Here is a 16254-nt window from a genome sequence, read left to right on the forward strand (position 1 = left end):
ATATTAACAAAATGAAGAATAAAAATCATGTGAATATCTCAACAGATGAAGAAAAGGCATTTGACAAAACTTCGTTATCTACTCATAACAAAAATTATAGCCAAGTGGGAAGAAAAGGAACGTGCCTTTCATAATAAAGACCATATATGACAGGGCCATGGATAACAACTCATTCAGTGGCAAAAAGCTGAAAACTTTCACTCCAAGATCAGAAGACAGGAATGCCCACTTTCAACAATTTTATTCAACATAGTACTGAAGTACAAGCTAGGGCAAGGAAAACAAATAAAAGGCATCCAAATCAGAACAGAAAAAGTAAAACTGTCTATTTGCAGAATACATATATAGAAAACCATAAGCTCCAATAAAAAACTATTAAAACTAATAAATTCAGCAAAGTTGCCCAATAGAAAATCAATATACAAAACTCTGTTGCATTTCTATACACTAACAATTAACTATTACAAAGAGAAATTAGGAAAATCCTATTTACAATTGTACCAAAAACAATAAAATATTTAGGAATAAATTTAACCAAGGTAATAAAAGAATTGTGCACTGAAAACTATAGGACATTAAGAAATTAAAGGAGACACAAATAAATGGAAAGATATTTCATGCTCATGGGTTGGAAGAATTAATATCATTAAAATGAAAAAAAAAATATATATATATATATATCATTAAAACGTCCATATAGCCCAAAACAATTTATAGATTCAATGCAATCCCTGTTAAAATTCCAACAACATTCTTCACCAAAATGAAATGAATAATCTGCATGGAACCACAAACCACTCCAAAAAACCAAAGCTATCTTAAGAAAGAAGAACAAAGAGACATCACACTTTCTGATTTTAAACTATATTACAAAGCTATAGCAATCAAAACAGTATGGTATTGACACAAAAATGATTCATAAATCAATGAAATAAAATGGAGAGCCCAGAAACAAATACACACACACACACACACACACATATACATAATTAATTGAAATATATATATATAAATTGAAATATATATTTCAATTAATTTACAACATATATGTAATTTATATATATTTATAATTAATTTTATATATATATAATTAATTTACAACATATATATTTCAATTAATTTACAACAAAGGAGCCAAGAATGTACAATAGGGAAAGGATCAGCTCTTCAATAAATGGTACAAGGAAAACTATACAGCCACATACAAAAGAACAAAACTAAACCACTATCTTATTCCATATACAAAAATCAACTCAAAAGGGATTAAAGACTTGAACATAAGACTTAACAATAAAACTCCTAGAAGAAAACACAAGTGGTGAGCTCCTTGGCAATGGTTTTGGCAGTAATTTTTTTGGATTTGAAACCAAAGGCAAAAGCAATAAAAGCAAAATATGCATAAATAAGCAAAAATATGATTTAGTGGGACTCCATCAAACTAAAAAGTTTCTATATAGTCAAGGAAACCATTGACAAAATAAAAAGGTAATCTACTGAATGAGAGAAAATATTTGCAAATCGTATATCTGATAAGAGGTTAATGTCAAAAAAATATAAAGGATTCATACAATACAACTTAACAGGCAGATGGGGGTGCTTGGCTGGCTCAAGCAGCTCAGGCAGCATGCAACTCTTGACCCTAGGGCTTGTGAGTTCAAGCCCCATGTTGGACACAGAGCCTACTTAAAAAAAAGGAAAAAAAAAAGATGGGCAGAGGAACTGAATAGACTCTTTTTCAAAGACAACATACAAATGGTGAACAGGTACATGAAAAGGTGTTCAACATCACTAATAATCACAGAAATGCAAATCAGAACTTCAATGAGCTATCACTCATACTTGTTACAGTGGGTAACATTAAAAAGAAATTACAAATGTTAAGGAAGGTGTGAAGAAAAGGGAGCCCTTATGTACTGTTGTTAGGAATGTAAAATTGGTACAGCCACTATGAAAAACAGTGTGGAGGTATGTAGCCACATTTCTGAAGACTCAGTAAAGTGTAGATGATGACCCAGCGAGACCAAAGGAATGACCCAGAGACAGTGCTTGAGACCTAAGTTCATGGGGAAAACTTCAAGTACGTGGAGTCCAGGAGTGGCCAACTGAACAAAGCATCTGCTGCTGGAAACTAAATGCAGCAAACTTTTATAATGTAGTAATTATCCTAGCAGTTCTCTGTAGCCTTGCTCCTCCTTACATGGCAAATATTCCAAGAAGATAAAAGCCCACCAGCTGGACATGTTTCATTACCAAGGAGATACTCCAGTTTCTCCAACCCTGGCACCCTTGACCTGGAATGCTGAACAACACATTTTCTATCTATCTTGTTTGTGGAAAGTAGCAGAAAGGATGCACAAGATCTATACATTCTCAAGATAATGATTAACAGAGGCATTCAGGATGTGCTTCTACAAACCAGCCATCTGGCTCTTAACATACAGAAGGTTACTCAAAAATAAAAAATAGAACTACCATGTAATCTAATGATTTCACTTCTGGGTATATATTCAAAAGAAATGAACAGTATATTGAAGGACTGTCTACACTCCTATGTTCATTCCAGCATTATTCACAATAACAAAGATAGGGAAATAACCTAAGTGTCTGTTAGTGAATGAATGGCTAAAGAAGATGTCGTGTGTGTATGTGTGTGTATATGTACACACAATGGAATATTATTCAGCTATGAGAAAGATGGAAATCCTGCCATTTGCAACAAGATGGATAGACCTTGAGGGCATTATGTGAAGTGAAATGGGCCAAAGATAAATACTGAATGGCTTCACTTATATGTTGAATCTTTTAAAAGTTAAAATAAAAATTATAGTCATACAAACAGAGTAGAAAAGTGGTAGCCAGGATCTGGGGAGTAGGGTAAATAGGAAAAGATTTGTAAAAGGGTACAAGCTTTTAGCTGTAAGATGAATAAGTTCTGAGAATCTAATGTAAAACATTATGACTATCATTAACAATACTGTAATGTGTAATTGGAATTTGCTAAGAGAGAACTTTAATATTTTCACCAAAAAATAAATACGTGAAATAGGCATGTCAATTAACTAGATGGTGAGAATCCTTTCCCAATCTACATCAAATCATCATGATATACACCTTAAGTATATTACAATTTTATGTCAATTTTACCTCATTGAAGCTGAAATTTTAAGAATAGTTATTGCAAGTTAAAACATTCTATTCGTCACTGGCAAAGCCTTAGGCAATGTTTTCAGTAAGAGATTATTTTCTCTAAAGCTGTAAAGTTGGTCCCAAATAGTTTTAAATATCCACTTAAATGAACAAATTATAAGTTAAACTTGAACACATGGATAATTATGGAGAAATGAAGAGACAAAAGATCTTTGAAATTTTGGATTTCAGAAACTAAACATTAAACACAAGGTATATAAACCTTTGCTCATTTAAAGCAATTTTAGCTTTGACAACAAAATCATAGCTATGAAAATTTTGCTATAGAAGAATCAAATTAAAACTGCAGATAAAAATTAACTTGATCAAGGAGAAGTCTGTGATTCAGTCGGTTTGGGTCTCAGCTTAAAATTCTTCAAAAAAAAAAAATCCTAAAAATAAAGACCTTAAAATCCTTAAAATGTCAGGAAAAAGGTAGAGAATGAGAATAGTCAAAAAAACACTAAAATAAAAAATTAATTTGTAATTACATAAACCTCAGTTTTGGTAATTATGATGGCAGAGATGTCCTGCTATATCAGGCCAGCAATAGGACAGCTTCTGGCATCTAACACCAACATCTTCAATGCTGAGCCACTAACAACAGTAACTCCAGTGTGGTTGGTCACTGTTTGGGGCTGCAAAGCATCTGAGTATACCTTACAGGTTCTCCTTGAAGTTTTGAGCTGCCTAATATCCTTCATAAATTCTTTTCCTGCTAAAATAAATTAATCAAGAAAACCAACATTAAGTCAATTAACAAGCCAACTTGTCCCCCAACCAAGACATTATGCCTGATGAAGGGGCAACTTTTCCTAACAGATATACCCAGAAGGGGTCTCATTTTTGCAATTTGTACCCAATTTTTCTTTCTTTTTTTCCCCATTAAGTAGGGCATAGAGCCTAATACAGAGCTTGTACTCACAACTCTGAGATCAAGACCTGAGCTGAAACTGAGTTGGAGGCTTAACTGACGGGGCCACCAAAGTTGCCATTTTTTTTTTTTAATTCATTCTAAGTCTTTGATAGTGGCAACTGTCACTCTCAGTGTATTTCTTATTTATAAGACTACATTTGATAGTGCAGAAGGGGTAGAGATCTTGACTTCAGCTTCCCCATGACTAACTCATTAAGGGATAGTTCTGCCTTTCCATCTGGGAAATCTAGGATTTCCAATATCTGTGTTAATATGGAAGATGACTGGCCCCAAAAGGCCTGGATCTCAATGTGCATTACATAAGCTACTCCTAAACCCTACTAAATATTTCTTCAAAGTTGCTACCCCTTACCAAATACTTTAGTTTGTGCTGTAGCCCAGTTTTTGAGCATATAGACACTAAGTGAAAAAATCTGGATCTGAATTCTGCCTCCAAAAATATTATTTATGTAATATAAGACAATTTTCCAAACTCTTTTTTCTGAGCTTCAGTTTCCTCAACTGCAAAATCAGGATAATAAAGCATCTTCTTTGCAGGGCTGTTGTTAAGATTAAATGGGTAATGTGTATAAAGTGCCTGGCATTTAAATATTTAATAAGTATGTTAATTCACTTTTTAAAAAAATAGTAAAACAGACTAATGCATATGAATGGTGAAACTTAACTGAATCATCATCTTTACACTCACTGCAAGGAAAACCAGTAAATGAATAATTTTAAGTTTTCAAACTCTACAATATAAAAAGGCTATAATGGAGTAGGTACTTAGTGCCATATGGACCTTGATCATTCAAAGGACAATAGAGTCCAATAGGATGATTGGACTTGAATGATCAAGGTCCATATAGAGTCCAATAGGTCCATATAGGTCCAATAGGACTCTATTGTCCTTTGAATGATCAAGGTCCATATTGGACTCTATTGTCCTTTGAATGATCAAGGTACATTTTAAAATGTACTCAATATTACAGAACTATGAGATGTTGTTTCCTATATTATATAGGAGCATTAACAAAACACCTATTTTTAGTGGTAGTTTTTCCAAGTTTTTAAGTTATATCAAAACAGAAATAAACTCATAAGCTCTAAATGAATAGTACTATTTGTCTTAGACAAAAGCAGTCTGAAACAAGAATAACAGTAATAATTTTTGTTCAGAATTTACCATATACCAAGAAGTGTTTTGGCATGTGACATGAATTATCACAAAAACTAGGTAGATAATATTCCCAGCTTATGAAAAGGAAACTAAAGTATGAAGACTTCAGTAATTTGTACAACTTGTAAATGGTAGAATTGAGATTTGAGGCCAGGCAGTCTGGCTCTAGAATCAATATTCTTAATTACCATTCACAACTGCACAGTAAGATGTTTCCATTCTCTGCAAGTAAGTGAAATCATATGATAACTGACTACTTGTGGAGCATAAGGAATAACACAGAGGACATTGGGAGATGGAGAGGAGAAGTGAGTTGGGGGAAATTGGAGAGGGAGACAAACCATGAGAGACTGAGGACTCTGAGAAACAAACGGAGGGTTTTGGAGGGAAGGGGAGGGTAGGGTCGGGTGATCCTGGTGGTGGGTATTGTGGAGGGCACGTATTGCATGGAGCACTGGGTGTGGTGCATAAACAATGAATTTTGGAGCACTGAAAAAAATTAAATTAAATTTTAAAAAGATGTTTCCATTCTAGGTTTTTAACTCCAAACACTTGAGGTACTTCTAAAACTTATATAAATAGGTGTATATTTAAATTATGCAAAAGAAAGTTAAATACTATAATCTATTCTGTAATGCCATTAAATGGTATAATACTTAATGCGGATATAGAATAAATCTTAAGCTATGTTAATTAGCCACATATTTAAAATGAATTTATGTGTAATATAAATCTTGTGAAATTTTGGCTAACTACTAAAAATGTAGCTAAATATTAAACTAGCAAGGACTTGGCCATCTTTACATGGTTTAGTGAAAAAGGAATTCTCATTCTTCATTAATCTACATGTTTGGATTCCTTTATGTGAAGATTTAATTATGATATTTATGCTGCCTTCTTCCTTTTGGTACAGATCATGTAAATGGACACTGCACAAGTCCAACCTCTCAGAGTTGCAGTTCTGGAAAACGTCTGTCCAGTGCTGATGTTTCAAAAGTAAATCGCTGGGGTCCTGGAAGACCACCGTTTCGGAAAGCACAATCAGCTGCTTGCATGGAAATTTCTTTACCAATCACAACAGAAGGTAAATTAAACATACAAATTTTGTGGATACAATTAAAATTTTATATACTATGATAATAGGTGCTAGAGGACAAGGGATATAGGTCTTAGTACAGTCAGTTCTAGACAATGAGTAACTGAAAGCCTGGTCAAGCTGTGGCCATGACTCCAAATTCCTTCTTCACTATACTTCCTTCTTCGTCTCTAAAAGCAGAATGGTTCTTCTCATTGGTAGACACCTCCTCTGTTCAAGGGGAGACCTATGCCTTAATCAGTTCTCTACACTCCCAGCAGCAATTGAGTTTCCTTCCATCTCAGTGATAAGCCATTTAGTGTCTTTATCAGTAGATATTTAATGTTTTGCAACCCTCATTTCCTCAACTGTCAAGTCAATGAGACCAAGAAAAAGGCAAAATCTTAAGTTCTAAAGTTTGCAATCTTCATATGTTTTTAAAAGGATTTATTGCATATTTATGCAGTGAGTATTGGAGCAGGAATTAAAGTGTAAGAGCTAGAAGGTCAGAAATTTTCAGAGGGAGAATAGAAAAGGAATCATGAAACTTAGTTGCAACAGTATTGCTGACAAAGAACTTTGAGGAAAAGCAGGAAAAAATAATCTTAGATTTTCTATGGTAATTCTTTCTATAAAGTAATTCCCCATTTACCACTCTTCAAAAAAAATTTTTAGTAATGATTTCAAAATTTACTATTTTTAAATACTAAATCTAGTTCATGGATGTGCAGATAATGAAGTTATCTCTTTCACAGGTGTATGAGTAACAAACTTGAATGTTGATGAACCATGAATGGAAAAACTTTGAAAGCATATTAGCTAGGAATTTTATAATAGGAGCAAAATGTAAAGTTATAGAAGTAGCACACTTAATCACTGGATTGTTGAGAATTTTGAGTTTTAGATATTTTTGCCTCTAACTTGTATTGGATTCTGGGACAATTGCTTAACTCTAGGTCTCTGTCACCAAATCTATAAAATTGTATAGATTATATCCAAGCTCCTTCTCATCTCTAAATTCTGTTACAAATAATTATTTTTACAAATTTGTTGAGGGATAGAAGGAGGCAATCAGGAATACTACATTTTGCTTTTTAGAAAAAAAAAAGTCAAAGGACCTTATATTGAGTCTCTTTTTATAAAAATGAGTCACGCTGGCACCCATCAAGAAAAAAAAGAAGTAAATGCAGTAGAAAAAAAGAGTATGAGGAACTTGAACTCTGGAGCAATTATAAGTACAAAACGTTCCTAGTAGTATTTAACTGAGGGAGGTACATTTATGCTTATTGGAGTGTGCTCATGTATAAGTGTTGATGAGCAGGAAAACTTGAAACCATCCAGCTTCCTTTAGATGTCCTGAAGCCCTCTCAAAGATTACCATTAGCAATGAGATAGGCCTGCCTACAGCTTCTTTGGTGCCAGGTAAAGTTAGAACTGGATTTGGATTCAGGTAGGTAGCCTGAAAGTAGTTCAGGAATATAGCATTTGCTCTTTGGCCTTGGTAACTATTCCAATTTTTAGGACTATAGTTACTCCAAATATAGCAAAACCAAAAATTATGTCAGGGAAATGTATTCACCAAGAGCACTTGTGACCTTTCAGGTAAGTATCGCCATAATGTTGTCAGTGGGTGGGAATTGCCAAGAAATCATTAGGAGTATTTTCAATGATTGAGAGATAGAAAGAAAGCATAATTAAAATGGTACCAGAAATTCGTATAACCTTGACTACTCGGACTAAATATTTTTTTCCAGATTACAAATTTCAACTAATTTGTGAAGTAATATAGGGAGAAAAACATAGTGAACTGGAACTCTGGAGACCACTTCTAGTTCCAGCTCTGCCAAATTTATAATTTACATTTTTGGGATTCAGTCTCTTTATTATCAAAATAAGCTGGTGAACTGGAGAAGAGGTCTTCCAGATCAGTTAACAAGGAATCAAATTCTACTTCCCTTTCATAATTTTGGTTTTCATGAACTAAGTCTGACTTTACTTGTTATGGAAATACACTAAGAATTTTTGTTTTTCTGAATTTCTATAGAAAGCCGAGAAAATTCCTATAATCGTTCTAGAAGCTCTAGCATCTCCAGTATTGACAAAGATTCGAAAGAAGCAATTACAGCACTATACTTCATGGAGTCCTTTGCTCGGAAAAATGACCCTACAGTCTCTCCTTGTTTGTTTGTTGGAACTAGTCTGGGAATGGTGTTAATCATCTCCCTGAACCTTCCTTCAGCAGATGAACAAAGATTTACAGAGCCAGTCATGGTATTCCCAAGTGGTAAGAGTTTTTATTTATTCCTTAAATGCTACTTTTTAACATTTAGATATAAAATAATGTAGAACATTAATTTGTATTGATCGATCTGGAATAAAGTTTATAAGTATTCTCTGTACTGGAAACTATTGAAAATTTCATAAATCATACTATCCCAACATTTGTTATACAGCAAATTACCATTCCTTAGAATAAAATAATACAATTAATTCTATGTTAGGAAACTGTGGAACTGCCCACCTAAACAATTCCTTGGGAGAAAGGTTTCTGGAAAGCACTACAGAAAACCATAATGCAAAATTTAAAGTATTTAATGAATTGAAACATTTCTCTAAAGTTCCATGCCAGATCAGATCCTATGAGTATTTTTTATCATCCCTGAAGAACTCAGAATGATTAATCTAGGAGCAGTCTGACTTGACATGGCTTTCTAAAATCCTTGGTAACCTTCCCATCTTGTTTCAAAGGCATGGCACATAATTTATTTCCTTTTTATTCTAGTGCCTAAAGAATTTAATATAAGTTAGGAGTACTTTGCTAAAGCATGTGTTGTATTCTCTTGAATTATCTTTCTTTCCTTCCAAAGAAGAGAAGAGTGTGATTCCTCATGCAATTCCTTTGAATACTTTAAAATTTGTTCTCCGTAACTCTTCCTTTGTATTTCCTATGTGTGATGTTTTCAGATAGTTTTTAAGTAGAAAAACAAAGATTTTTATTGATATATAGGATAAGGAATTTTTTTTTGGATAAGGAATTTTATTTTAAAAGTATACACACACACACAAACACAGAATACTAAGTTAGAGGGGTGCCTGGGTGGTTCAGTGGGTTAAAGCCTCTGCCTTCAGCTCAGGTCATGATCTCTGGGTCCTGGGATTGAGCCCCGCATCGGGCTCTCTGCTCAGCGGGGAGCCTCCCCCCGCCCCCTCTCTGCCTGCCTCTCTGTCTGCTTGTGATCTCTGTGGGTCAAATAAATAGATAAAATCTTTTTTTAAAAAAGAATACTAGGTTAGAGTAATATTTTGTTAACTGGTGTGCTAAATTCATGTAGATTTTTACTTATAGGTGGAATAGTCAGCTCTCTACTAGTGTGGCAATTTAGATGTGTGTGTGTGTGTGTGTGTGTGTGTGTGTGTGTGTGTTGATCAATTGAATTGATCTTCTCATACTATGGATACTAGAGGGCCAAGATTAAGGTGTCAGCGGTTCTAGTTTCTTCTGAAGCCTCTGTCCTTGGCTTATAGATAGCCACCCTTACCATGACTTCCCATGGCTGTCCTTCTATGTCCATGTACCTCTGGCATCACCCTGTGTACCCTAATCTCTTCTTAGACACCAGTCAGTTTGAATTAAGATCCACTCTAACAACCTCCTTTTAACTTAATCATCTCATTAATTTAAGGCTCTACCTTAAACTAATCACCTTCTGAGGCACTAGGGTTTAGGACTTCAACATATGAATTTGTGGGACACAATTTAGCCCACAAAATGCACTGTATTTTAAAAGTTAATCTGTTAGGGTCACTTTAATTATAAACATACTTCATGATGAGAAAATATTTTACTACATTCCTAATTTTAAAGAAATATGCACAATTCTCTTACAGTGGTTGAGTTAGAGCCAGATCAGTAAAGTCATAGTGAATTATAAAACATTAATTCAATCCACTATTTAACCAATAAATTGTTATCCATATTGGATACCTAATAAGCGCCAAGCATTCCTTACAAGTTTAAAGATGAAAATCTAACTCTTGTGTACACAAGTTTACAAGCGTAAGTGGAAGACAAATTTCTAAGAGATATTCTAACAAATACGGTTTTCAATGTCACAAGCCTAGAAATATACACATCTGGAACTAATTTAACGAATCTCTCAATATTACAGGAAAGTTCTTTACCATTCTTAACAAACGACATAGACTAAAAATGATGGCAAAATACAAAATAAGTAGAGATTTAATTTAATAATGTGGTATCTGGTTAGTAAATATTTGCAAAGCTTTTCCTTAACTATTTAAAGATAAATAATGGGAACCTGTCTTCTCCAATTTTCTGTCATTATTCTCCATTTCTTTCAAGACTTTAGTTAATATATCAGTTCACCAACTGTAACAAATATAACACAAATACAAAGGACAAAGGGAGCATATGAGAACTCATACTCAATTATCTGTAACCCTAAAATTGTTCTTTAAAAAAAGTATTTTTTAAGTGATACATAAAAGAGTTAACTGTGAAGCTAGGTTCAGATGTGTTTCATAAACAACCATGGAAAAGAGAGAAAGCCTAACTGGAAGATCTAAGAGACTACTATGAACAATAATATGCATATAAAGTAAACAACCTAAAAGAAACAGATAAATTCCTAGAAACATAAAACCTACCAAGACTGAATCATGAAGAAATAAAATGTCTGAACAGATCTATAACTAACAAGGAGATTGAATCAGCAATCAAAAGCCTCTCAACAAAGAAAAGCCCACTTCTCCTTTTTAAGGAATCTTTTCACATTTATTTACTGTGGTTGTCTTGACAACAAATTCAAGGATATGAAAATTTGAAGTGAACTAAATCATTGGATTTTAGAATTGAAAACACCTAAAGATTATCCATTCCGTGTAGTTATCCCTTTAGCCTGTATCAGAATTACTTGGAGGGTATGTTACAAAACAGATTATTGGTCCCCACCTCCAGAGTTTCCAATTCAGTAGGTCTGGGGTGGAGTCTGAGGATTTGCATTTTTAACAAGCTCCCAGGTGATTCTACAAATGCAACTTTACATGCTGGGATGGAAAAAGCTATGATTCTTGCCTCCTCTGTGGAAAAAACCCAGTGCTTCCTTCTTCTGTGCTTGTCCTTTGTACCTCTTTTACTTTCACATTCTTCCACACTTGGAACACTTCCGACACCAAATGCGTGGAGGTTTTTTCTTCATAGCAAGCAATTCTTTGCAACACCAGCAGGATATCCCACAATTTAACTCGACTCTGATACTATCTGCAAGTAACTATCACATCCCACAGGTTAAGGGCCCTCTCTCCTTCCTTTAGAAACCAGTCACAAGTCTACTTTGTCACCTGTGCTTATGACCCATTGGCTATAAATCTGGGGTTCCCACAACCCCCTCCTTGGGTTCAAATAATTTGCTAGAGTAGCACACGGAGCTCAGGAAAACTGTTTATGTACCTTTTACTTGTTTATTATTAAAAGATACTGATGAAGAACCTAGATGTCCATTAACAGATGAATGGATCAAGAAGATGTGGTATATATACACAATGGAATACTATGCAGCCATCAAAAGAAATGAAATCTTGCCATTTGCGACAACATGGATGGAACTAGAGCGTATCATGCTTAGCGAAATAAGTCAAGCAGAGAAAGACAACTATCATATGATCTCCCTGATATGAGGAAGTGGTGATGCAACATGGGGGCTTAAGTGTGTAGGAGAAGAATAAATGAAACAAGATGGGATTGGGAGGGAGACAAACCATAAGTGACTCTTAATCTCACAAAACAAACTGAGGGTTGCTGGGGGGAGGGGGTTTGGGAGAAGGGGGTGGGATTATGGACATTGGGGAGGGTATGTGCTTTGGTGAGTGCTGTGAAGTGTGTAAACCTGGTGATTCACAGACCTGTACCCCTGGGGATAAAAATATATGTTTATAAAAAATAAAAATTTAAAAAAAAAAAAAGATACTGATGAGCATCCAGATGGAAGAGATGAATAGGGAAAAGAAGCCAGAGCTTCCATGTCTTCTCCAAGAGAAACCCTCTCCCTGTACCTCCACCTATTCACCAACCCAAAAGCTCTCAATACCTCTTGCTTTTGAGTTCTTACAGAGGGTTTTTAATTACATAGGCATGATTGACTAAATCATTGACCACTGGTGATTGAATTCAATCTCAAGGCTCCTCCTCCTCCTTCTCTGGAGTGGGGAAGGGGTGGGACTAAAAGTACCAGTCCTCTAATCACATTGTTGGTTCCTCTGGTAACCAGCCCCATCCTTGGATGAGGTCTAAAAGTCACCTCAATAATAAAAGACACTTGTGTTGCCCTCACATTTAGAAATTCCAAGGGTTTTAGGAACTCTGTGTCAGAAACAGAATAAAGACCAAATATACGTTTATTATAAATCACAGTATTACACATGCATATTCAGCTTAATCACAATTCTGGTTAAATTTAATTCTACCGAGGCACCTGGGTCGCTCAGCAGGTTAAAGCCTCTGCCTTCGGCTCAGGTCACGATCCCGGGCTCCTGGGATTGAGCCCTGCATCGGGCTCTCTGCTTGGCAGGGAGCCTGCTTCCTCCTCTCTCTCTGCCTGCTTCTCTGCCTACTTGTGATCTCTGTCTGTCAAATAAATAAATAATATCTTTTAAAAAATTTTTAATTCTACCTATTTCATTTTTATACTTGTGTAGCTGAGCATACCTAGAGAAAAATATATAAACACAATAAATAGTCTCATTTTGAAATAAATCATTAATAACTTCAACTTGGCTTCTAAGCTCCCGGATAATTATATTTACTATATTTCCCTAGTCCTCTCTCCCATGCTCTTTAATAATTCTATTTCTCCACTCTCCTCAAACCACCAGTATCTCTTTTGCTGTTTTCAATGTCAGCTAATGAGCATGTGTCCTATTTCACTGAGGAAATACAACCTGTTTGCTTATATCTCCAGGGTCTCTACATTCTCTCCTGTGTTATGACTAAGCTGTGTAAGGGCCCAACTTGGCCAGCTTCTCTACTGGTACACTCAAAAAAGTCAATCCAGCAACTTTTCCTCTGTTTCCTTTACATAATTATATTATATTTGCATTATCACTCCTTATTGTGTAATTATAATGGTAATCAGTACTTATCTTTCTGCTAGATCATTATACAAACATTCTGCTTGTTCTCCCATTAAAAGAGAAAAACTTGGGAGTGCCTGGCTAGCTCAGTTGACTCTTGCTCTCAGGGTTGTGAGTTCGTCAAGGCCCACACTGGGTGTAGAAGTTACTTAAAAGAAAATAAAAAATCTTATATAAATAAATAAGAGAAACTCTCTTGAATCTATCCTCCAAAATACTCCTTTTCATTTTTTTCTTTAATGCAAAATTCCTTGAAATGCTTGTGTTGTATTCACTATTTCCAATTTTCTTCTCCGTTTCTCTCCTCTCCATTCTGAAAATTTCTCCCATACCCATCAATATAACCTCTATCTAGGTCACCACTGACCTCATGGTTACATCCAATGGTGAGTTCTCAGTGTACATATTACTTGACATGTCAGCAACATATTGCACAGTTTACCATTGTCCCTACATTAAAAACACTTCACTTGGATTCCAGAACAATTTATTTACCTACTTTTCTTCCTAACTTTCTAGCCATTCCTTAGCAGTCCACTTTACTGGTTCCTTCTCCTTTCACTGGACTTAAAACATCAGAATGCCCAAAGACTGACTTAAACCTTTTCTGTTTTCTATTTATATTCAAGGCCAAAATGAAATCTACCATCCTCATGAGGTCAGTGCCATTGATAATCTGATGGGTCATGTATTTGTATTTATTGTCTGCAACCATCTCTAAATTTATGACATAGATATCCAGCTACATAACATCCACTTGAATGTCTAATCGTCTCAAACTTACCATGTCCAAAACTGAGTTCCTGGTATTCCTTTCCTTTCTCCCATACTCTTTCCCACATCTGTTAACAACAATCCAATCCTTCCAGTTTCTCAGGTCAGAAACATTAGAATCATCCTGGACCACTCTGTTTCTTTCACACTCTAAATCCAGTTTATTAGCAAATTCTGTTGGCTTGACCTTTACAGTATCATCATATTCTGATCATTGCTCACCATCTCTGCTGTTAACACCTGATTGGAGGAAACCTCTATCCATTTCTTGCCTATTAACTGTTCTCCCTTTGTTCAAACTTGATTCCCTCTAGAATATGCCTAGCAGGAATAGTGATCCTGTTAAATGAAAATTTGATTACAACACTCTATTCTCAAACTCTTCCTCATACCAAGTAAAAGTCTAATGTTTTTGGCATTATCCTTTTTTCCCATGGGACACTGGTACAACTGTTTTTTAGTCCTTGACCCTCACACTGAAACGCCTAAACCCTGCTCTCTTATCTTCTTCATAACCCTTGTAGAACATTAACAGGCTTCTTAGTTGTTGTTGTTGTTTTTTAATGAACATTTTGTAGTTTTTTTTAATTTAATTTCTTTTCAATGTAACAGAATTCATTGTTTATGCACCACACCCAGTGTTCCATGCAATACATGCCCTCCATAATACCCACCACCAGGCTCACCCAACCTCCCATCCCCCGCCCCTTCAAAACCCTCAGATTGTTTTTCAGAGTTCATAGTCTGTCATGGTTCATCTCCCCCTCCAATTTCCCCCAACTCCCTCTCCTCTCCATTTCCCCACGTCCTCCATGTTATTTGTTATGCTCCACAAATAAGTGAAACCATATGATAATTGACTCTCTCTGCTTGACTTATTTCACCCAGCATAATCTCTTCCAGTCCCATCCATGTTGATACAAAAGTTGGGTATTCATCCTTTCTGATGGAGGCATAATACTCCATAGTTTATATGGACCACATTTTCCTTATCCATTCAACCATTGAAGGGCATCTTGGTTCTTGCCACAGTTTGGCAACCGTGGCCATTGCTGCTATGAACATTGGTGTACAGATAGCCCTTCTTTTCACTACATCTGTATCTTTGGGGTAAATACCCAGTAGTGTGATTGCAGGGTCATAGGGAAGCTCTATTTTTAATTTCTTAAGGAATCTCCACACTGTTTTCCAAAGTGGCTACACCAACTTGCATCCCCACCAACAGTGTAAAAGTTTTCCCCTTTCTCCACATCCTCTCCAGCACATGTTGTTTCCTGTCTTGTTAATTTTGTCCATTCTAACTGGTGTAAGGTGGTACGTCACTGCAGTTTTAATTTGAATCTCCCTGATGGCTACTGATGTTGAACATTTTTTCTGTGTTTGTTAGTCATTTTTATGTCTTCTTGGAGAAGAGTCTGTTCATGACTTCTGCCCATTACTTGTTTTTTGAGTGTTGAGTTTGAGAAGTTCTCTATAGATCTTGGATACCTGCCCCTTATCTGAAGTGTCATTTGCAAATATATTCTCCCATTTCCTGGGCTGCCTCTTAGTTTGACTGTTTGCTTTGCTGCGCAGAAGCTTTTGATCTTGATGAAGTCCCAAAAGTTCATTTTCACTTTTGTTTCCTTTGCCTTTGGAGACATGTCTATACTTCCTAGAGCAATCTATACTTTTAATGCCATTCTGATCAAAATGCCACTGGTATTTTTCAAAGAGCTGGAGCAAATAATCCTTAAATTTTCATGGAATCAGAAGAGACCCCAAATTGCTAAGGAAATGTTGAAAAAGAAAAACAAAACTGGCAGCATCACATTACCTGATTTCAAGCTTTACTATAAGACTTCTTAGTTTTGAAGTGGATTTTAAAACACAACTGGGATAGTAAATCACCTAAGCATGTTATTTTAAAATTTTATCAATTTTAAGTACTTCAAATTATAGAGTACTTTCTAAATGGACTATATTTTTATTTAT

The 16254-nt window shown here is 35.3% G+C and overlaps 1 protein-coding gene across 7 annotated transcripts in view; it reads left to right on the forward strand.

Annotated features, from left to right (window-relative positions):
- Positions 1 to 16254, forward strand: part of STXBP5L (syntaxin binding protein 5L) — a 451491-nt gene that overhangs the window by 418127 nt on the left and 17110 nt on the right. For all 7 annotated transcript variants that reach the window (XM_082711856.1, XM_082711861.1, XM_082711860.1 and 4 more), the window contains 2 exons: positions 6196 to 6366; positions 8402 to 8641. In XM_082711856.1, the coding sequence (XP_082567982.1) occupies positions 6196 to 6366; positions 8402 to 8641 (411 nt within the window). The remainder of the gene's footprint in view (positions 1 to 6195; positions 6367 to 8401; positions 8642 to 16254) is intronic.

This window comes from Mustela nivalis (assembly GCF_964662115.1).
Source record: "Mustela nivalis genome assembly, chromosome: 1".
In the NCBI taxonomy this organism is placed as follows: Eukaryota; Metazoa; Chordata; class Mammalia; order Carnivora; family Mustelidae; genus Mustela; species Mustela nivalis.